This window comes from Acanthochromis polyacanthus, chromosome 17, assembly GCF_021347895.1.
Source record: "Acanthochromis polyacanthus isolate Apoly-LR-REF ecotype Palm Island chromosome 17, KAUST_Apoly_ChrSc, whole genome shotgun sequence".
Taxonomy (NCBI): Eukaryota; Metazoa; Chordata; class Actinopteri; family Pomacentridae; genus Acanthochromis; species Acanthochromis polyacanthus.
The window spans coordinates 32,262,008-32,284,312 of NC_067129.1; the positions used below are offsets into that span (position 1 = coordinate 32,262,008).

Sequence of the window (22,305 nt, forward strand, 5' to 3'; positions counted from 1 at the left end):
ACTTGTTCAAACGCAAAAAAAAATATTTGAGACCCAAAAAATTGCATATAAACACGTTTTTTCTTTGATAGAAAAAATGTTTTTTTGTTGAAAATACATTTTTTGATTGAAGTCATATTTTTGGATTTGAGCCATATTATGGGTAGGACATTTGTTTCTTTATTACTCAATGAAAACAAAAGCAGCCCCAACCTCAAAAAATGTTTTCAATAAAAAAAAGGTCACTTCAATAATAATTAAAAAATTCAATCAAAGAAAAAAACGTTTTCCCAACAGAAAAAATATTTGAGACTAAAAAAAAAAAAAAAGCATTCGAACACGTTTTTTCTTTGATTGAAATTTTTTCATTATTGAATTCAGTTTTTATTTTACTGAAAATATATTTTCTGATTGAAGTCATACTTTTGGATTTGAGCCACAAAATGAGTAGGACGTTTGTTTCTTTATTACTCAATCACAAAAGATATAACTTCAATCAAAAAAAATATTTTCAATCAAAGCAAAAAAAAAAAAGTGTTCGGAGTGTTTCGACTTTGTTTTGGCATTCAAACACCTTTTTTTCCAATCAAAGTGAAAAAGTTTTGAAGCCTGTTTTTTGCGATTGAATTATTTTGACACAAACATCCCACAGTGGGCGGATGCTTCTCCATTGGTCGGGCATGTTTGAGTGACAGGTGTCCACACCAATGAGGAATCTCTCTCCAGAAGAAGCTTGAAGCTAGCTACTTGTGTGCGGGGAAGTCAGTCTTTTCTATAGTCGTATGTTTGTGCGGCTGACACTGCATCTGTGGTTGCAGGCGCAGGCCACTACTTATTCCACCACCAGCTGCAGCTGCATTGTAGTATCCACGATACTGAATTTACTGTGAGTACAATGCCCTCAGTACACTTCATATTATAGGCTATATAAACACTCAGGGTTCTCGCCAGCGCATTTCAGCGTAACGGGCCGTTACGCTGTCATAACGGCCCGTTACACTGTCTAACGGGCCATTACGCAGTCTTAACGGCCCGTTACGCTCAGTTTAAAAGATTACGCTGTGATTAGAGCCGCTACGCCAGCACATTTCAAAGATTACGCTGTTGTTATGAGAGTGTGGCTCCGTCATGAGAGAGGGAGAGAGAGCAGCGTGTGTGTGTGTGGGATAGAGGGGGAGAGCGAGATGTCCAAGCTACCTTGAATGCAGCCCGAGACAGCAGTCGGTAGAGGTGGAGAGGTGTGTAGTTCTGGGTTGGCGGTACTGTGCGGTTCAGCCACTGTTGATAGACAATAAAGGCTGCAGTGTTCTTCGATATGGCTGGGCTCCTGTGTCTTTGCCTCTACGGCTGCTGAGGAAGTGAAGGGGGTTAACCCCGGGCTTCCTGACCACGGGCCGAACAGGAAGGGTTAACACTGTGATTAGGGCCGCTGCACTGTTATTTTGACAGATAACGCCATGTGCGTTTGTTTTAAATCGACTGGGTGCCTATCAAGGTTAATTTATGTCTCCCCACCTCACTACTTTCCTGTCGATTGACCCGTTCCCGTCTATTGCGCGCGCACATGCGCGTTCCCGTTTATTGTGCGCGCGTGCAGGAGAACCTGCCGTTACGCTGAAAAAAATCCTGGCGAGAACCCTGACACTGTTAAGCACGTTATATATTATATAGTATATATATAAATGTTTTCATGTCCCAATTAATAATAACTAATTATGAAAAGGTATTTATTAATTTCTATTTGCAGTTAACAATGTATTTCTGTTTTATCTCACGATTAATTTAGAAATAATTTCAATTATATCAGTTCTATTAATTCTTTCTTTATGTTTGTTTCTATTTGTTTGGATTTTTAAAAAATGCATTTATAGATGATTAGGCCATTTTTGTGTTCTGTGAAATGTACTCTCACCAGTGAAACTTGTTTTATTATTATCAGAACGTGTGAGATACAGGTGTGTAAATATCTACTAATCTGCAGGATTTTATTCAAAGATGAAGGAGACAAAAAGGAGAAAGAAACAATGATAAGAAAACTGTTGGTGGTGAATCATGATAAATGTTTTCAAATCTAAGTAAACAATTAAAATGATGAAATTTTAATTATGTATGAATTTAACTACTTGTTTCTGTATATATTGCAGCATTTGTTTACTTGTATTTAATTATATTTATATATTTAATAATGACCAAAGACACTGTTGTCATAAATGCTGTCTCTTGGGGAAGAAAGTGATCAAAAGTAACAATAACATGAAAAAATAACAGCAACAACAACAACAAATATATTTCGAAGAAGAAAAAGTTTGACCCCGACGTGATTTGAACACGCAACCTTCTGATCTGGAGTCAGACGCGCTACCGTTGCGCCACGAGGTCCGTTAAAGGAAACTCCAAATACTCGATATATAAACAAACTGGCGTCACAGTTTCGGCTCTGTCACTTACGTCCTTTTTAAAATTATATGTATATACATATGTTCTCGATTCAACATTATGAACAACTGCGCCGTCATACTGCACAAAATAACATTCTAAAAGAACCAGGTTATGGAGCACGCACTGCTTGCTTAATCTGATCAGCGCGCCTTATTGTTTAGCTACGTTAGCCAGCCTGCTACCTTTAGCATCGACAGACAGGAAAAAAAGATTAAAAGAAAATGTCTTAAAACTTAGTAACTCACAACGTTAACTTACCTAAGGGGTTAATTCATTCAGGTGACTGGCACTGAAGTGACAGAGGAATTTGTTTTCAACGTGCTCACCGTGAGGGAAGTTGACGGTGACTTTACGGTGGTCATATTAGCCGGTTAGCTGCAAATAGCGGCCACTGGGAGGAGAAAAGTTCATACAGCTGTTCAGGGAAGCTGGTAAGTAAAAAGTTCAAGCGCAAAGATACTACACATGCATATTAAGACATATTTCTGTCGACTAACGTACACCACAAACATAGAAACGTAAGTCCAACCAGGGATATCAATGTGTATAAATTATCAAGGGCTGTTAAATTTGGTATCTGTCCCTGGTGGTCTAGTGGTTAGGATTCGGCGCTCTCACCGCCGCGGCCCGGGTTCGATTCCCGGTCAGGGAACAAGTTATTTTTCCGTACAGATCTACATTTTCGTTCCTGTTAAACACGTTTGCATAATATTAATGCAGATTCCAGTCATAAATTCAAGTAATTTGGGAAAAAATGTAAATAAATGTATGGTTACATACATACTATAACATATTACTGAATAGTTGCTGTGAATTGAGGTAATTACAGTAACTTCCACAATTTTATTTTATTTATTATATTTTTATTAGTTCTCTTCATTTATGTTTTTTAGACGTATAGATTCATCCTGTATTAGTCTGCTTTGACTTTATTGAATTGTTTTCTCATTTTCTTTATTAACCTCATTAGTGATACATTGTATTAAAATTTAATGCAACTAATATAATAAACAGAAGAAATAATGGATTTTGAATAATTTAGTTTTAATTAATGACAATGTATATGTGTCTGTGTGTGTACACACACATATTTTCAAAGTTATGCAAATCCCAATCTAATCAGAGTTTACATGCAGAGAGAGTAAATTAAATTGTTTTTGTTTTTATTTCCATGTAATAATGTTAGTAACAGACTGGTGTAAGCAGCGGAGATGCTCCTGTTGTTTCTCATCTTCTTCTTCCCTCCTGTTCTGCAGAGACGCTGCGTGTGTTTGCTGCTGCAGAAATCCAACTAGTTACAGAGACTTAAACACAACACAACCGCAGGCGAGTATTCCGTCCCTTCACAATAAAACAACAACAATGATAATTTAAAAAAAAAACACAGAAGTTTGTTCTTTTTTTTTTAAAATTAATCTGCTGAAGATTTTATTTATTCATTTATTTATTTTAATTAAGGCTGATCAATATTATATAAAATACTAATTTGTCATGCTAATTTAAATTTTAAAGTTGAAACTCTTATTTTACATGTTGCAAATTTACCGCATTAACTTAAACATTGCAGTTAAAATCCTACAAATTCTGATAAAAATTATTTTATGTGTATTATCAACTTATGTGACTAAATAAAATATTTTTAGACTGTGTGATTTTGTTAATTTGATTTTTTTAATATTAAGGTTAAGACGCTACAATATTATTTCTTATACTTACTTGCCTGATTAATTTCAGAAAATTAAGGTTAAAACCGAGCATTGTCATTTATTATGAAATGTAAACAGCAAGTTTGAATATCAAGGTTTAGACCGTTCAATAATATAAAAATACTAATTTATTGATTAATTATTAAGACGTGAGTATTTTTCACACTCAATTACCTGACTAATTTTATTATTGGCAGGACCCTACAAAAATATTATCATTTACTCAGAATAAACTAAATCTGAAGGTTAAAACCTGACAATAATACTCCTAATTTCAATTTACCTTCATAATTTTTATGTTAAATTTGAGTCCTTATACACAATATTATGTATAATGCAAATTCACCTTAGTAATTTAAACATTACAGTTTGGGCCAAGTAAAATTACATCTACAATAAATTCATCTGACTAATTTAAATGTCAAGGTTTAGACCTGAGAATATGATATAAAATATACGTTTACCTGATTAATTTAAACAAAATATTCAAATTTACGTGATTATTGTCGATAACCACTTTAAAAACTCACATTAGGCTGTGAAATATTACATAGAAAACTAATTTACAATATAATAACTATATAATACAATAATAATTTCAACATTATGATCAACAGTATAATAATTACTACTTTTGATATATTAAAGTTAAACCCCACAATATTATATATAATGTACATTTACTGGCTAATTTAAATATGAATGTTAAACCCTGTAAATGGTATATGTATATAAATCTGACTAACTGATATAAAAATGGCTGTAAAGGTACGGTAATATTAATTATTTATATCTAAATGTACTTGGCTCATATAAATATCAACATTCAACCATAGTAAATATCATACAGGTTTATGTAAAAGACTGTCAACAATGCAGAACGAATGCATAAATGCATGTGTTAATAGATAAATCGATAAATAAATCATAAGATAAATAAGTAAATAAATAAATACATGCATAATAAATAAGATAAATAAAGGTATGAAAAATAAATAAGTAAATACAGAAATGCATGAATAAACACATACACACATGAATGAATAAATAAATAAAAATGTACATGCATAAATGAAAAATAAGTAGATAATTTAGTAAGTAAATAAATACAGACATATATACAAAATTGCACATGCACATACATGCAGGAATATTTTTTAATATTATCATTCATAAGGTGTGATGTCTTGTTTATTGTGTGGCTATGTTTTTATATTTTTTAATTTAAATGAAGGGTAAAGTGAACTCAGTGAGGTCAGAAGAAAGTTAGAGAGAAAATGTAAAAGTATTTGTAAAAGTATTTGACTATTCAATTAACCTCCTGTTGTCTTCATTTACGGGGATCAAAAAATATTGTTTTCTTGTCTGAAAAAAGTCCAAAAATTCAGCAAAAAAATTCCCAAGTTTCTGAAAATTTGCAAAACTTACAGAAAGAAAATTCCAATAATTCCTTAAAAATCCCCCAAATTTGACAAGGAAATTCTTGTAAATATTTTAAGGAAATGAGTAAAAATCTTCCAAAAAATCCTAAAAATATTTTAAGTAATTACATCTATATCAGTAAAACGTAACATAAAATCAGCGAAAATCCAGCGAAATTTGCTGGATCTTGGTTGATTTTTATATGAATGTTCTTAAGAAACATTTTTAATATTACTTTTTCCACCAAAAAATGTTCAAAGATTTCCCAAAAATGTTGAAAATGTGAACATCAGAAGTTTCACTGTGAATATATATATATATTTTCAACATTTTCAAACTTTAAATTGGGTCAATTTTGACCCGCAGGACGGCACAAAGGCTAGTATTATTACACTACATATTTTATTTGGAGAGCAAACAATAATACTGATTCATTGTTGGTATTCTTTTGTTTGTGGGAAATTCTCGCACAGTGAGCTCTTATTTTGTAAATCTCCCCGGAGCCGCGTCGTTCTTCTCGCCGCACGCTTGACGCTTTGTGCCGCAGCGGCAGCAGCAGCAGCGGGAGCGCGGTGACACCGACACACGGACGGAAAGAGGCGGGAGAAGACGCAGCAGGGCTCCCAGTCGGACCTCATCTCCAAATGCCACCGGACACCGACGGAGGCCTCGGACCGGACGGACGGACAGCGGGACCGCGACGCACGGGGCTCACCGGGAACATGGCGGCGGAGACGACGAGCTGCTCGGAGCGTCGATAAATCAGCGGAACGACGCGGCCGGCGGCGGCGGAGCATCACTTAGCGCAGGTCAGCGAAAAACAGCGCAACACTCCCGATCAGCACGGATCGATCACTCGTATCGATGTTTATCAATAGCTACCAATCATGTTTATGTGCTGGTTGAGTCTGTGGCCTGTTCTACAGATTTTATGTTAAATATCAGCTTCTGTTTTCAAAACAACGACATTAAATCACGACCTCAGACACTAGAAAATAAACCGTTTTTAATTTTATTTTAAAAAAAATCAGTGTTATTTTGTTAAATTTCCAAAATATTATCTTGTAAAATGACAGAAGAAATCATGTTGACTGTAAAAACAAACAAATAACTAAACTAAAGAACGGGCAATGATTATAAATAATGTCCACATCATTTTCTTATTATCATTTTTAGTCATTTTTAAATGAAAAATAATTTGTGATTGCAGAATGACATCCCGTTATTGTCTATGTCAGCAATCACTGTCATATTACAGATGTTTGTGCTGTTTTTTCTGAAAAAAATATTTATTTAAAGGACTGCAAAAGAGGAAAAAAATGTTTAAATGTTCATTTTTATGGTCTGTAATGTTCTTATGTGACTCTTTTAGTATAAAATGACGTTTTTAACTGCAGGTTTTTAACCAATTTACTGTTATTTCACTGTTTCACAGTTTTTTGCTGTTTTGTTAAATCACAGATTATATCTGGTGAAATCAGAGAAACTATTAATTTGTATGTTGATTGTTCAGTAAAATAAACACACATAAAAAATCTTTCTTTATTACAAATGCATCTGACCTTAAAACGACACAGTTGAACTGAAATTAAATCAGCTAAAAAAATATTATTTTACTCATATTTGCTCTTATTTGATGGACAAATGTGTATATTAAGGAGTGAAAATAGGAACAAATATAAAAAGGAAGAAATTTATTGGTATTTTACCGTTTTACATTTTCTCCCGTTTTCTTAAATTTAAGAGAATATTTAGTAAAATCCTAGAAAAAAGTACTGACTTGCATGTTTACTGTGAAAAACAAAAATGGGCCCAAACTGTGACACAAAATTATGTTTATAACTGTAAATTTTTTACCTATTTATTAATATTCCACCTTTTCTCCTTGATTTGTTAAATTATAGATATCTTGTACAATCATAGAAAAAATATAAATTTTCCTGTTAACTGTAAAAACAAACCGACCCAAACTGTAAATAATGTCCACTTCAGAAATCTGTATTTTTACTAATGTTAATTTGTTCTTTTGCAATGTTTAACCATTAAACTACACAATTGTACCTTTATTAAAATCATCAAAAAATGTAGTTATTTTACAGATATATAGATAAAAAACTTCAAATATGTAATATTACAGATAATTATTCAGTCTTTTAGAAAACAACACTGTTTTTACTGTAAAACTAAAAATTATATTATTTTGCAGATATTTACTCCTATTTGATAGAAAAATCATGAATATTAAGGACTATAATTGGCAAAATATTTTGCCATATTTTCTGTTATTTTACAATTGTCCCCTGTTTTATTAAATTACAGACAATATCCAGTAAAATGACAGAAAAAAGTATTTATTTACATGTTAACTGTAAAAATAAAAGTGACCAAAACTGTTAAAAAATGTATTTTTTCAAATAATTATTTATTCTTTTACAAAGCTACACTGTTTTTACTGTAAATAAGCAGCTAAAAAATATATTATTTTACATATATTTGCTCAAATTTGAGACAAGAACATTTGGAATATTAAGGACCAAAAATGTTAGAAAACAAACAACAGTAAAAACATTTAATGTTATTTTGCAATTTTTCCCTGTTTTCCCAAATAACAAATAAAATCCAGTGAAATCACAGAATTTTTAAAAATGAATTTACATGTTAGCTGTAAAAACTTAAAATAAATATAATAAATAAATAAAATACAAATAATTTCTCATTCTTTAACAAAACTGCACTGTTTTTACTGTAAATTAATCAGCTAAAAATGATATTATTTTACAGATATTTGCTGTTATTTCAGAGATAAATCATGAACATTTAGGACTGAAATTGTAAATGATCACTTTACAGCTTCTTATTATTTTAATTTGCATGTTAACTGTAGAATAATGAAAGAAAAAAACAATCCAAGCTGTGTTTTAACTCCCTTCACATGTTAATGTCCGTGGCCTCAGTGTTTGTTTGTGTGCAGGAGGCCCGCGGTGTTTTTATTTTCGTGTTTGTATCTGCAGAGGCGATGAGGGGAAACCTGAAGACAGCAGCCGGTTTCTGAGCAACGACGACGCCGGTGAACACCATGGCCTACAAGGTAACGTCCTCAGCCTGCTAAGTCTTCACAGACGTGTGTTTTGTTCTCGGCAGCAGCTGTTTTCCGTGTTGTGATGCTCTCGGCTCGCACAGGTTCGACCCGCTGAAGGCAAAGCTGCCAAACACCGGAGCTGCAGCCTCAAACATTCCGTCGTAAATGGAGAAAACACACGTTTGTTTACTGCAGCCGACGGAGGAAAAACATCACACTCAGAGTTCTGACAGTTTTTCACGGCTGTCGTCCAAACGAGGCTCAAATTTTAATCGGTTTCCAAGAAAATCAGCAGAAGAAAATGCAGATTAAACCTCTGAATTGGAGTTTTTTTGCTTTTTTTAATATAAAATCCTGTACTTCTATCGAAACAGAACAACATGAGGAAGGAGAGAGGAGTCATGTCATAAATCAAACACAACACAGAACAAAAGGGGAATTTCTTAGATGTTTTTTTTTTACTAAGACTGAATTAAATTGAAATCTGCATGCCCTACAGGTGTTTTTAAAAAGTTGGAAAAACATGAGGCTCTTTTCATTTGTGTCTATGCCTGTTTCCTCTCTGCTCTGTGTGAACACTGCCTGCAGTTCATCTGAAAAGTCGCTGAATTTTTGTCACGTGACCGTTGGTCTCAGCGGAGTTGCTGATGGCTTCATGCTTATCAGATAGAATGCAGAATTTTTTGCCTTTTATCAAATTTATTTAAAGCAAACATTTTATTTTTGGCAAATTTTTAAAATCAGACAAGTGATTTTGATTAATTTTCGTGATTCTGAGCTTTTCTGACGGCCAGTTAATCACACATAATTAGTTCAAGGACCATCAGAAAGTTGAAAATCTGATGGTTTGTTCTGTGTTTACAGTTTCTGACTTATAAATGGTGTCAATGTTTCTTTTTTTTGTTGTTTTTTTAAGATAACATACCTTTTAAAAACATGTTTGGGGTTCAGATTAACATCCAGGATTTATGTGTTTATTTGTCTGAGACACTTTTAGAATGCCATAAGTCACTAAAATAAGTTGAATTTCTTTGATTATTTAATTTTAGTTCATGTGCCTAGCAATGTTACCAACACTAGAAAATAACGGTGGCTTCACATACGAACGATATTTCCCTATTTAGATTTTTAATTTGTTTCTTTGCTTGTTCTGTGTGAACACTGCCTGCAGTTCATCCGAAAAGTCACTGAATTTTTGTCACGTGACCGTTGGTCTCAGCGGAGTCGCTGATGGCTTCATGCTTGGAATGCAGATTTTATTTTTCATCAACACTATTTTACAACAAACGTTTTATTTTTTGAATTTTTTTAAAATCAGATGTGATCACTTTTGACTTCTCAGTTGCTCCAAGAAGCTCAAATTTTTTAGATTTTTAAAGTTTGTTGTTTGAGAAAATGGTTTATTTTTTCAGGAAATGAAACACAAATAATAAAATGATTTAGATGAAATATCAAAATTTTCAGCTCAGACACAGTTTTACAGGCACTTGCTGTTATTTGAGAGATAAAAATATGAATATTAATATTTTTTTTTAACGACAGATAATATTGAGTAAAATCTGAAAAAAATATGGATTTAGATGTTAACTGCAAAACAAAAAACAAAAAAAACAGGACAAAACTGTAAATATTATCCACATAAAACAGTATTTTACAATTTTTCCGTTTTGCTAAATTAAAAAAAAATAATGTAAAATTCCAGAGGAAAAATGTATTAATTTACATGTTAACTGTAAAAATTTTTAAATTAATATTTATTCATTATTCATTTCCTATTGCATTGTTAGAGTCATTTGTCATTTTCTAATGTGTGACCATAAAGTTACACTGAAATGGGCTTGAAATATTATTATTTTATAGGATTATTTTACAGATATTTAGCAGTATTTTCACCGTTTTTACTGTTTGCAAATTTACACTATTCCACCATTTTTTGATGTATTTTTTTCTGGCGTCTTTGCTGCCAGATTTGCAGCATTTTTTTTATTTGCAGTGTGTTGATTTAGCATTCATGTGGGTCATTAATTCCAGCGGGGCTGTTTAATCCAGGACGGCTGCGTTCGCTACGTCAAACAGCTGCATCGGTGCCGACGTTCGTAAAGAGAAGACTGACGAGTGTCGCACCGCAGCCGACCAATCAGCGTCTCGGCTGCCGACACACACACACACACACGACCACACCACGGATTAAAACGCACACACTGCAGCAGCAAACACACTCCTACCTTTTAATCACCAACAGTTTATGACTCCGTAAGTCCTCCGCCTGAAGATTAAACACCGTCTCTGCGAGAACGGCTTCAGTGTCAGTCCAGTTCTGCCTGCAGACTGCATAAAAATGTAAATATTTAGAGACATTTTAGGGCATTTTATAATTAGACGATAAGATAAATGTAGGAAATGTATATAAACACGTAGTATAAACACTAAATAAAGAGATATATTGATCATATCCATGCAATGCTGCACATATTTCACCCTCATGTTGCATCAGATCAGATTGTCTGTATCTATAATCGATAGCAACATCAAAATATTATTAAATATTATTAATCTGTGCACGTTTGCTGCCCTTAAGGATTAAAAAACACACCTGTAGCGTAAATAAATTTTAGCGTGAGATTTTAGTTCAAGGTCAGTTGAAGTCGTTTTATGTGTGTGTGTGTGTGTGTGTGTGTGTGTGTGTGTGTGTGTGTGTGTGTCTGTGTGTCTGTCTGTCTGTGTGTGTGTGTAAGGATTTAGTGTGTCGTCTTTAAGCAGACACCGACCGACACCGCCATCTGTCTCTGCAGTTTGATCTGCTCGCTTCACATTCATTCATTCATTCATTCATCAATAACCTGTTTATACGTCACCTTGTCCCACACAGAGGTCATTCAGAGTAGTTTTACTGGCAAAAGCACATAAAATAAAAAAATACATTAAAGATAAACCACAGTAGAATTATATTAATTCAATTAGATGAATTAAAAAAATAATACAGACAAAAACATTGACCAAAACAGCAGAAATACACAGAAAAAAATTAAAAGTTATAGACACCACCACCATGCTTCACATCATGATGCTGCCACCACCATGCTTCACGTCATGATGCTGCCACCACCATGCTTCACAAGAGTGATCGTGCGTTTGCAATGATGTACCAAACATATCATCTAAAACCTTAATTTAGGTCTCATCGGGCCAAACAATCTTCTTACAGGTGACTTTAGCATCTCCACATCCCTTCTAGTGAACTCTAGTTGAGTTTTTTTCTACAGCGTCTACTTTCCCTTTGTCTCCCTTAAAGTTTTGACTGGTGAAGAAGCTACTGAAGCTTGTATCTCCTTCAGGTGTCATAGGTGTCTTGGTGGCCTCCCTCACTAGACTCTTTCTTGCTTGGAGGACGACCTGCTATTATTTTGACAACCTTTTCTCAGAGTGTCTCGGAGCGTTCTTTAGTCTTCATGGTGTAGTTCTATCCAGGAGAAGTGATCCACCAGTGACCGGACCTTCCAGATAGAGGAGTCTTTATACTACAATCACTGAGACTCATTCACTGACCTCAGATGACCTTTATGTTATTAACTGTGAGACTTCTAGCACTAGTTAGTGGTACATCTGTTGAATAAGTTGAGTCATTTTAAAGGAGGTGGATACTTATGCAGTCACTAATTTACATGTTATGTTTTTAAACATTTGGCATTACTTTCTAGAACCCTTTTTGCCAGCACTGTAACTCGTCCCAGATTATTCGGCTTCACTACCTGCGATAACGGAGAGAAACAAGGACCGTCACGTTTCAGAGGCTTGGCATCGCTTTCCAGAAATCCCAGCTGTGTTATTTAGATTTAATCGTGCCTCCAACCTTCTTCTGATGCTTATCCAGATCGAGGTCGTGGCAGTAGCAACCTGAGGAAAGGAGCCCTTCTCTTTAGCTACTTTCTTCAGCCCCTCCTTTGGGATCTGAAGGTGTTTCCAGGCCAGATGGGATATATAATCCTTCCACCTTGTTCTGGTCCCTCCCGATGACTGGAATACCTCCACCGGGAGGACTGGTGGAGGGCTGTTTGTGTTCCTGTGAATCTTGTTGTCAGGGATAAAGTGCCTCATCGTTGTTTCTCCCCTGGCAGCTCGGTCGAACCGGGAGGGCTGAAAAACCTCGATTTAATCAGCGAAACCTCTCCCAGAGCCATTAGGCAAAAAGGCCTCAAATCAGTCAGATCATTGTGCACTTCTGCATTTTTAAAAATTGTATCTACTGTCCAGCATCACAAAGTACAAATTTGTCTCCAGAGTCTTCACAGTTTATACATAAAACACCGTCCATGTTTGAAACTCCTCCAGGAAAACCCTAAACCCGCTGAACCCCAGGGGTTTTCTGGGTGTTTTTTGCTCCTTTTTCATCACTGTTTGCTCATTTTTTACTGCTATGTAAAGTCTGGCACCTCCATGAAAAAAACACAGAAATGTATTTTGTGCAGCGTAACAAAGTTCTAGAAGTTGAATGTCTTTGAATATTAATTTTTACCTAAATTGAAAAAAGCTTAGATTGTTATGTGCAACATAAAACAAATTCTACATGCTATAGATACTTTGCTTTTAACATTTTGCATTAGTTTCTTCTCTGCTCAGTGTAAATAGCCTGGACTTTAGCCGAATATTCCTGAATATTTGTCACATCACCGTTAATAGTAGCTGCATCAGTCATTGCTTTTCCGTTGCACCAAGAAACATAGCATTGTTTGTTTTTGACATAATCTAATTGGAACAAACAGTTAGTTTTTGATGAAATTTAAATTGAGACATGTAAAATAAAGTGATTTAATGAAATGTCATAATGTTAATCTTGGATTTGGTTAAGTTTTCCAGTGTAATGGCAAGTCACAGACGATGAGTTCAAGGACCGTCATGAAGTAGAAAGTCCCGTGATTTGTTTTTGAAGTTTCTGTCTCTGATAAATGGTGTCATTTTGGCGATTTTTAAAAGCAAAGCCACTAGCAGGTTAAATATGAAAATAATGAAAGAAAACCAGCTGACGTGTTTCCATGGAGCACGTAAGGAACGAAAACAACCATTTTTCAGCAGTTTTAGAAGCCATAAAGAGAACATACTTCATGAGTATTTGGGTAAAATGCTAAAATAACAAAAAATTATTGCAGTATAAATACTGTTCTTTGCCTTTTTTGTAAAGCATTGCTCGCCCTGCGTCAGATTTTGAGGCTGCATGCTTGTCGAGTACCTGCTGCAGGAATCGCTGAGTCATGTTAGCCCACCTTCCTGTCTGCAGGGATTTACTTTGGCTCGGTGATTGCATTTCATTGTATCACTACTGGTTTTGTGAGGCTGAAACTCATGCTTGAGCACCACTAACTCAGCCACAGGGCTCAGCAGGGTGGTAAAGTGATGGTGGTTGGTGTGTTGGTCGTTTTAGAGCAAAGTTATTTGTAAATAATCATGCTAACATTGCAGGATTTGCGGTTGCTGTTGTTATTTTTTTCCTCGCAGATTTGAAGGATGTAAACAGGAAGTGGAATCAGTGAGCTGCACTGTGATCCTCAGTTTTTACTGAGTGATTTTGTCTGTAATTAATCCATGGATGTTGTCAGGAGAATTTTCTTAAAGACGCTCAAAGTCACTCAAGTCACAGCAGAGTTTAGCAAGGAGACGAATGTCACACAGAGGTACAGAGTTGTCTGAATATCAGATTTTAAAGCACACATTTTAACACAAATTATTTATATTTATTCATTTTCCATTCTACGTTCTTGTATATATTGTACACATTATTGTTATTAGATTTATTATTATTAGACATAGCTGTCACTGGATACTGTGATGCTGAAGAAAACCTGAAAACATAATAATTCTCAGGCGGGTTCTGCTGTTGTCTTTGTCCTGAGATGTCTCAGAGTATTAATGAACCACTAATACATCAGTACCATTCTTTTGCCGCTCGTTTTGTTGCTTATTGTCTCCTCCTCGTTAAGTATTAATGCTGATTCCTGTTATGTGAGGATAAGGAAACTGGAGCCAAAGACAAGCACACAGCAGTCAGGCAGGTTGGATGCACAACTTTAATACCACTAACAAAACAGCGAAACAAAGGCTGGCAGAGTCACAAACAACAACCGTCTGGAGTTCTGGAGAAAAACAACAAATTCAAGTCCAACAGAAGATATCCAACTCAGGAACAAACAAGTAGGAACACAAGAGCGCGAGAAGAGACGCAGGATACACAAGATTGTCAACAGGTGGGTGAACAAACAGGAAAGAACCGGCAAAGAATAAGGAAGACACACAACTGTACACGCAGTTAGTTATGTCTGAAACAAGAAACTAATGAGGGCAGGGCAGGCAATCAAAACAAAAGAGGAAGAAAACACCAAAGTAGGAAGAAAAAACAGAGGAGACACATGAGGAAAGGGTCTTTAACAAATATATTAAATAATCTGAGAAGGTGAACGTGGTACTGATGACCAGACTGATGTTTCTTTGGCTCGATGTTCCCAGGAGGACTGACTCAAGAACAGTGGTGTCAGAAGTTGACTCTGACTCAGGAACAAGGGTGACATCTGGCAACTCAATTTCAGGCACAAGGGCTATATCTGTGAACTGTGACTCAGAATCAGGGGTGACAACTCAGAACTTTGGACTCTTTATGTAATTTTTTGTCTCATTTTTGTCATTTGTCTCATTTTTTTGTCATTTTGGTTCTCGGTTTTGTCGTATTGTGTCTCGTTTTTGTCATTTTGCGTCTCATTTTTGTAATATTTTGTCTGGTATTCAGTTCCAGATTTCTGTGACTAAAATGTTTTGAGTTTAAAAGTTTTGTTTTGAGTTTGACACCCCTGGTCTATATGATCCGTCCAGCTTACCTTAGACGGTAATGCTACTTATTAAAGGCTTTGGTGTTTGATCTTTACCTGTGCTGCTGTTTCAGACCTGTAATATTCATAAATTGGTGAACATTTTTATGCACATCTTTCATTTTCTCCTGCTTATCTCTGTCCAGGTCTTGTTTAATAATTAATCAGTGACATTGGTAAGAATAATTGCTATCATCTGCTGGGCGATGCTGACAGGATAATATGTAATATGAGGCCTCTTCACTCCACGCCACCTTTTTTTCACACATGACGGTGAAACAGGTGTTAAATTTTATTCTGCTGCAGAAGCCACATTATTATTTATAGCGGCTCGCTTCCCTAAGCTCATTTGCTGCCGTTAAATGTGGCGGAAAGTCGGGTCGAATGCAGGCGACACAGATGCATTGTGGGATAAAGAGAGACGCCTTCTTGGCTCTCCGTCTCTCTCTTTCATTCTCTGCAGGCCTCTCTTGTCCCGATTCTCTTCCTCCATCTGTCCTCTCGTGAGTCGAGTCATCTTCCTCCTCCTCCTCCTCCTCCTTTTCCTCGCTGCTCTTTCTCCCTGATTTCACCCGTCGCCCGGGGCGCCGATGGCATCCACCCGCACCCTCATTCCCCTTTGTGCTTTCACTCTCTGTTCTCAGAGTACGAGAAGCCGGGATTCCCTTTAAACTGCTGTTTTCTTTGCTTTGCGTTTGAATCAAGTGACCATCGTTGTTGCACAAACAGAACACGGTATCCGGCCGTGCAGATAGCGTCCGTCTTCTGCTCTGTGGATCTGGAATGTGGAGCGTCTCAAATGTCATGGAAATAATTAACTGGCGTTTAAATGGACAGAAAAAAGTAGATTCATCAACCGAAAGGAGCAAAGTGAATTCAAACCAACAAAAGGGAAAATGGAAATGCAGAAAAGGAGTCTCAATTTTTAAATGCCTGATTTCAACATGAACCCGGAATTAAGATTTTAAATTAGTTCTAAATTGCATTTTACAGTAGGTTTTTAAATTCCACCATTAATCGAAGTAGTAACCCTCCTGTTGTTCTTATTTACAGGTACCAAAAAATTTTGTTTCCTTGTCTGAAAAAAATACAAAAATTCAGCAAACAAATTCCCCAGATTTCTGAAAATTTGCAAAACCTTCAGGAAGAAAAATCCCCCAAATTTGGCAAGAATATTCTTGTAAATATTTTTTAAAATGAGTAAGAATATTTTTTTAAAAATCAGGACATTCACATAAAAATCAACCAAAATCCAGCAAAATTCGTTTTTTTTTAATGTTCTTAAGAAAAATGTTTAACATTTCTTTTTTTTCACCCAAAAAATGTTCAAAGATTTCCCAAAAATGTTGAAAATGTGGACATCAGAAGTTTCACTGTGAACATATATTTTTTTCCCCATTTTCAAACTTTAAACCAGATCAGTTTTGACCTGCAGGAGAACACAAGGGTTAAGTGGTTTAATTTGACCTATTTATTGATGTACCATCTTTTTGTTGCGTATTTAAATGTGAAATAACAAAATACTCATTGATTTGGTTTATGTGTTTACGGAATAATCCATTTATTATTTTCTTGCCTAGTACTGTTGACTTTTTCAATAAAAAGTGAAACCCTAAACAGAGATATTGCAAAACCCTCATCTAAATATTTTTCTAAAACTCTCCACATTGATAAATGCCAAAAGAGGATGGTGCTAAAATACTGTTTTTTAAATTTTTATTGTCCTTCACCACAAATGTTAAAATTTATGCAAACAAACGTTTCATTTCCATGCAAAAATAAACCCTATTTGAATCATTTGAACACAAATAACATTTTTCATTCCTTTCCACCGTCGTTCATTGGGAATCCAAAGGTATCTTTAGATTGTTGGGTTTGCTGTTCTCTGTTTACAATTCATAAAATCTGTGCCTTACCATGCTAAGTGCTGTGAGATGACATGTTGTGAATCTGTGCTATATAAATAAACTTGAATTCAAATGAAATGAAAACTTATCGTTGCAGTTGCAATCCTACCAAACCCTGAAAGCATATCATAGTAATGTGACACCTTACTATTCCAGCTCCGTTAAAGGCTCTCAGACTTACACAAAAAAAAGTGTCAAAAAACGATTTTGAAAATGGTGGCAGACTTTAACTGGACTTTTTTATTTCCTCCCCTCAGCTGAGGATCTGAATCATTCATAAAGAGTCATTAGGAAGGAATTTGGTTAAAGAGAGACACTTCTGAAAGCCGATTTAAAGCTGAAACTCTGAACAGAAACTGTTCCACAGCACCAGTTACCACGGAGATCTAGCTCCACAGCATCAGTTGCCATGGTGATCTAGCACCACAGTGTCGGTTACAATAGTGATCTAGTTCAATAGCATCAGTTACCATGGAGATCTAACTCCACAGCATCACTTACCATGGAGATCTAGTTGGTTAAAAGACCTTACCCCTACTTGCTAACTCTCTAATCTGGTTTCATATTTCAGCCCTCAGATGTGTGATGTAATGAGAGCTGGATGTGCTGAACGCTTCACTTCCTCCTGTGTTTACTGCTGTTTCCTGTGCAGATCCCCGGGGCGGCGATGGACCGGGTCAGCCTGCTGTGGCGTCTGAGGCGTCGGGCTCGCCGCGGAGCGCTCTGCATGGCCTTCTTCTGCGTCTCCATGGCGCTGCTGTACGCTCTCTGTGCTGAGAACAGCGTGCCCGTCACCGACGCCATCTTCGGCATCCGGGCTCGAACCCGAGCTCAACCTCGTGCACATTCAGTCATCAAGGTCTGTGGTTGTTTGGCTGTTTGGTGCTAACAGAAGTGAAATGGTCAAATTCAGTTATAGTTAATGATTCATAGAGTTCTTATTGGACCAAAAGGTTTCTTCTGGCTGAGAAAAGGCTGAGTTCAAGATCAATTTGAACTATTTTTATATTTATTTTGTATGATTAGTGAAAATTCAATGTTCCTGGGAGTCATTCTAACTTGTAGGTTGATTATGTTCATTTTGTCGTCTTATTCTATCAGATTAGTGTTCATAAGGGGGAGTTTTTACCGTAACATCTTTGCAGTCAACCGCAGTCGAAAGATGTCACGGTAAAAACTCACCTTTACTAATTTATCGGAAAAAGAAACGCTAATCTGATCATTCTAACTTGCTGTAAGTTCCACTTTGTCTCGATCTCCATCTATTGGAGCTTGAAGACTTCCTTCCATCACTCTGATCTTCAGACTCTCGATGGGATTCAGATCTGGACTCCAACACATTCGTTTTCTTTTCACCTTTTCTTTAGCTCCATGTTCCACATCGTCGTTGGAAGGTCCAGTGGTCCAAAAATCTCATTAGCATCTCAACACAATGTTTTTCTGTATTTTTGTGTCATTTCCAGCCACAAGAAACTAATAAAATCAAAGCTTCCACCGCTATGAATAATTGATTGTCGTCTTTCTTTGTCCTTCTGGCGCCCACAGGTGCTGAGAGGCGGAGCCAAGCCCATGTACATCGACCCTCAGAAGCTCCCAGGTGTCGTCCCAGGTGACCCTCACCGTCCAATCCCCGTCCTCTCCTCTCCGAACCACACCCACAACCTCGTGGAGTCGCCGTCGAAGCGGAGATCAAAGGAGCGTGAGCCCTCCGGCTTCTTCTCTCGGCTGCTGCCGCGGCCCTTCACACGAGCGCTGGAGACCCTGTTTGGAGGCCGACGGAGGGGGGAGCTGAGCGGCAGGGGCGGGGACGCCGAGTTCTTCGGGCCTCACGGGCTTTTGGGGGAGGTGTGGGACGACGAGATGTCCAGCAGCATGCTGGGAAGCCGACTGAGGAAGGTGGTGCAGAACTACCAGGTGAGATGAGCCTCAAAGCTTCACCTGTTTCTGCAGCTTGTCAACAAATGCAGCTCTAATGTTCAGTTATTGGGAAGGAGGTGGGACAACTTTCACAATAAGAGTCAAAGTTTAGTGCTGGCTCCTTGTGAGGTTTACGGACCGTTATCAGAGCTGAAATGTGGAAAAAATTTGATGCTCAGACTGTTTATGATTGTGGAGTTTTGAGTCTGGGGAACATGGACGCGAAACACAGAGATGGACAGTTTTTACTTTGAAGCAAGTTTGATATTTTCAGGCTTTTTTTATGTAAAGACTAAAACCGCAGTCAGAGGTATCAGGTATCATGAAGGTTTTTATCACCTTTCTCCTCTCTGAGGTTTATAAGCTACAAATATGTAAAGTTTTCACACAAAACTGTAGTTCTATTTTCAATAGAATAAGTTGTGCACAATGTGAACGTTAACCCTTCAAACCTTAAGCAGTTTTTGGGCGTTTTTTTGCATTTCTCCTCACTCTAATCTAATTTTTCACTGCATTATGAAGTCCTGCACCTCTATTGAAACAAACAACCATAAAGGAGAGAGAACTCAGAAATATCTTCTGTGCAGAATGACACAGTTGGAACAACAGAAACAGAAAACAAAAGAGAAATTCTTTTATTTATTTTTTTTACTAAAATTGAAATAAAAGTGTTAAAAACAGGTGGTGAAATTTGTGGCTCCACATACTGTAGATAATTCACTAGTTTAGTTTTTAATTTGTGTCTATACTCGTCTTCTCTCTGTTCTGTGTCAACACTGCCTGCAGTTCAGCTGAAAAATCGCTGAATTTTTGTCAGGTGATCGTTGGTCTCAGCTGATTCACTGATGACTTCATGGTTGTGTCGTGGAATGCAGAATTTTTGGTTTTTTTATGGAATCCATTTACAACAAACATTTAATTTTTGGTGAATTTTTAAATGAAAGAAGTGATTTCAATTATTTATAGTGATTCTAAGCTTTTCTGACAGCCAAATAATTAGTTCAAGGACCATTAGAAAGTTGAAGATCTGATGGTTTGTTCTGTTTTTTTATACTTTCTGGCTCATAAATGGTGAAAATTTTGCTTTTTTTAGTTGTTGTTTTAAGATAACACGCTTTTAAATCTCGTTTGCTGCCTGTGCTTGTGTGTATTTGTCTAAACTCATACTGTGCTCTTGTGATTGTGATTTTCTTGCGTTTCGAGGCGATGAATAAATACGGAGTCCAGTTGTCGGGCCCTGGCGGCGTCTCCAGCCGGCCAAAACTGAGCGGTCCCGAGCTTCTCTGCCAGCTCAAGGACAACGTGGAGGTCACGACTCTGACCTCCGACCTCCAGCCCTTCTCGGCGCTGCCCTGGGCCGCACAGCTGCCGCCGAAGCCGCTGACCTCCGAGCTCGGGCCGTACAAGAGCTGCGCCGTGGTGTCGTCAGCCGGGTCGCTGCGCTACTCCGGACTGGGCAAAGAGATCGGTGAGAGATTTTCACATTTATGTTTCATCCTTAGATGGACACAGTTGGCGTCCAAACTCTTGTCACCTCCTTCTCAGTTGAACTCAGCAAACACCGTCGTGGTTCTGACTTTTCCAGATTCCAAACGATCTCCAGAGCGTAATTATGACATTTTTTGGTGGAAAAAAATAAATGGTAAAAATATTTCTTAAGAACATTCACAAAAAAATCAACCAAATCCAGTAAATTTTGCTGGATTTTGGTTGATTTCTATGTGAATGCTCTTAAAGAAAATATTAGAGGTTTTACTGATGTATATGTAATCACTTTAGATATTTTTAAGATTTTTTTGGAAGATTTTCACTCATTTTTTGAAAATATTTACAAGAATTTTCTTGCCACATTTGGGGTAATTTTTTAAAAAATAAAACTTTTCAGGTAAACTTTTAAGGAATTATTGGAGTTTTCTTCCTGAAGGTTTTGCAAATTTTATAAATTTGTTGAATTTTTCTTCTGATTTTTTTGGATTTTTTTCAGACAAGGACACAATCTTTTTTTGGTGTCTGTAAATCAAGACAACAGGAGGGTTTATACATCTCAAATTAGGAGGTTACATGACACAAAATCTATTTTTGAGTGAAAAACTGCTATTTTTTGTAGCTTGTCTGGTTTATTTTAAGACACCTAAGCTTGACAATCCTGGTAAAATAGAGCTTAAAATAAGTTTTCCCAGCTAATTTTAAGATCTGACCAAGATGTTTTCACTTGTTCTGTTGGCAGATTTTTTTCACTTATTTTAAGGTAAAAATTCCTTGAAATAAGTTTGTATTCTTGTTTTGAGAGGGGCATTTTTTGCAGTGAACCATCAGAGGACCTGCGAGAGAAGGTGGTTGAACTTCATAAAACAGGAAACAGATATCGAAAGATATCCAAACATTTGCCAATCAACAGTCTTTAAACCCTGAAAAGGAAACTAAGGAAAAATAAGGGGTTCTGATGATACCAAGCCATGATCCACAAAAGTTCAGCAACAACTGCCAGGAAAATTGTTTGGGATACAAAGAAAAACCCACGAATAACTTCGGCTGACATGCAGAATTCTCCACAGGATGGTGGTGTGGCTGTTTCAAGATGAATAATGAGTCACTTGATAAAAGATATCAAGGGGCTCCTACGGTTAACAGTGGAAAGAGAATACAGGGTGTGCAGAATTATTAGGCAAGTTGTATTTTTGAGGATTAATTTTATTATTGAACAACAACTATGTTCTCAATGAACACAAAAGACTCATAAATATCAAAGCTGAATATTTTTCGAAGTTGGAGTGGGGCTTTTTTAGTTTCAGTATCTTAGGAGGAGATCTGTGTGTGCAGGTGACTATTACTGTGCATAATTATTAGGCAACTTCACAAAAAACAAATATATACCCATTTCACTTATTTTTTTTCACCAGGGAAACCAATATAACAACTCAAAATTTACAAATATACATTTCTGGCATTCAAAAACAAAAACAAATCAGTGACCAATATAGCTACCTTTCTTTGCGAGGACACTC

At 36.4% G+C, this 22,305-nt stretch overlaps 1 protein-coding gene and 2 non-coding genes across 3 annotated transcripts in view; 2 read left to right on the forward strand and 1 right to left on the reverse strand.

Moving 5' to 3' along the window:
• Positions 1-2,286: 2,286 nt before the first annotated feature.
• On the reverse strand, positions 2,287-2,358 carry trnaw-cca (transfer RNA tryptophan (anticodon CCA)). Its single transcript has one exon. It is a non-coding gene; the product is annotated as a tRNA-Trp (tRNA).
• Positions 2,359-2,998: 640 nt separating this feature from the next.
• On the forward strand, positions 2,999-3,070 carry trnae-cuc (transfer RNA glutamic acid (anticodon CUC)). Its single transcript has one exon. It is a non-coding gene; the product is annotated as a tRNA-Glu (tRNA).
• Positions 3,071-6,048: 2,978 nt separating this feature from the next.
• The window catches only part of st6gal1 (ST6 beta-galactosamide alpha-2,6-sialyltranferase 1), a 36,677-nt gene continuing 20,420 nt past the window's right edge, over positions 6,049-22,305 (forward strand). The window contains exons 1-5 of the mRNA XM_022220905.2: positions 6,049-6,355; positions 8,558-8,634; positions 18,036-18,242; positions 18,929-19,297; positions 20,504-20,768. Of these exons, the coding sequence (XP_022076597.1) occupies positions 8,623-8,634; positions 18,036-18,242; positions 18,929-19,297; positions 20,504-20,768 (853 nt within the window). The 5' untranslated portion in view covers positions 6,049-6,355; positions 8,558-8,622. The remainder of the gene's footprint in view (positions 6,356-8,557; positions 8,635-18,035; positions 18,243-18,928; positions 19,298-20,503; positions 20,769-22,305) is intronic.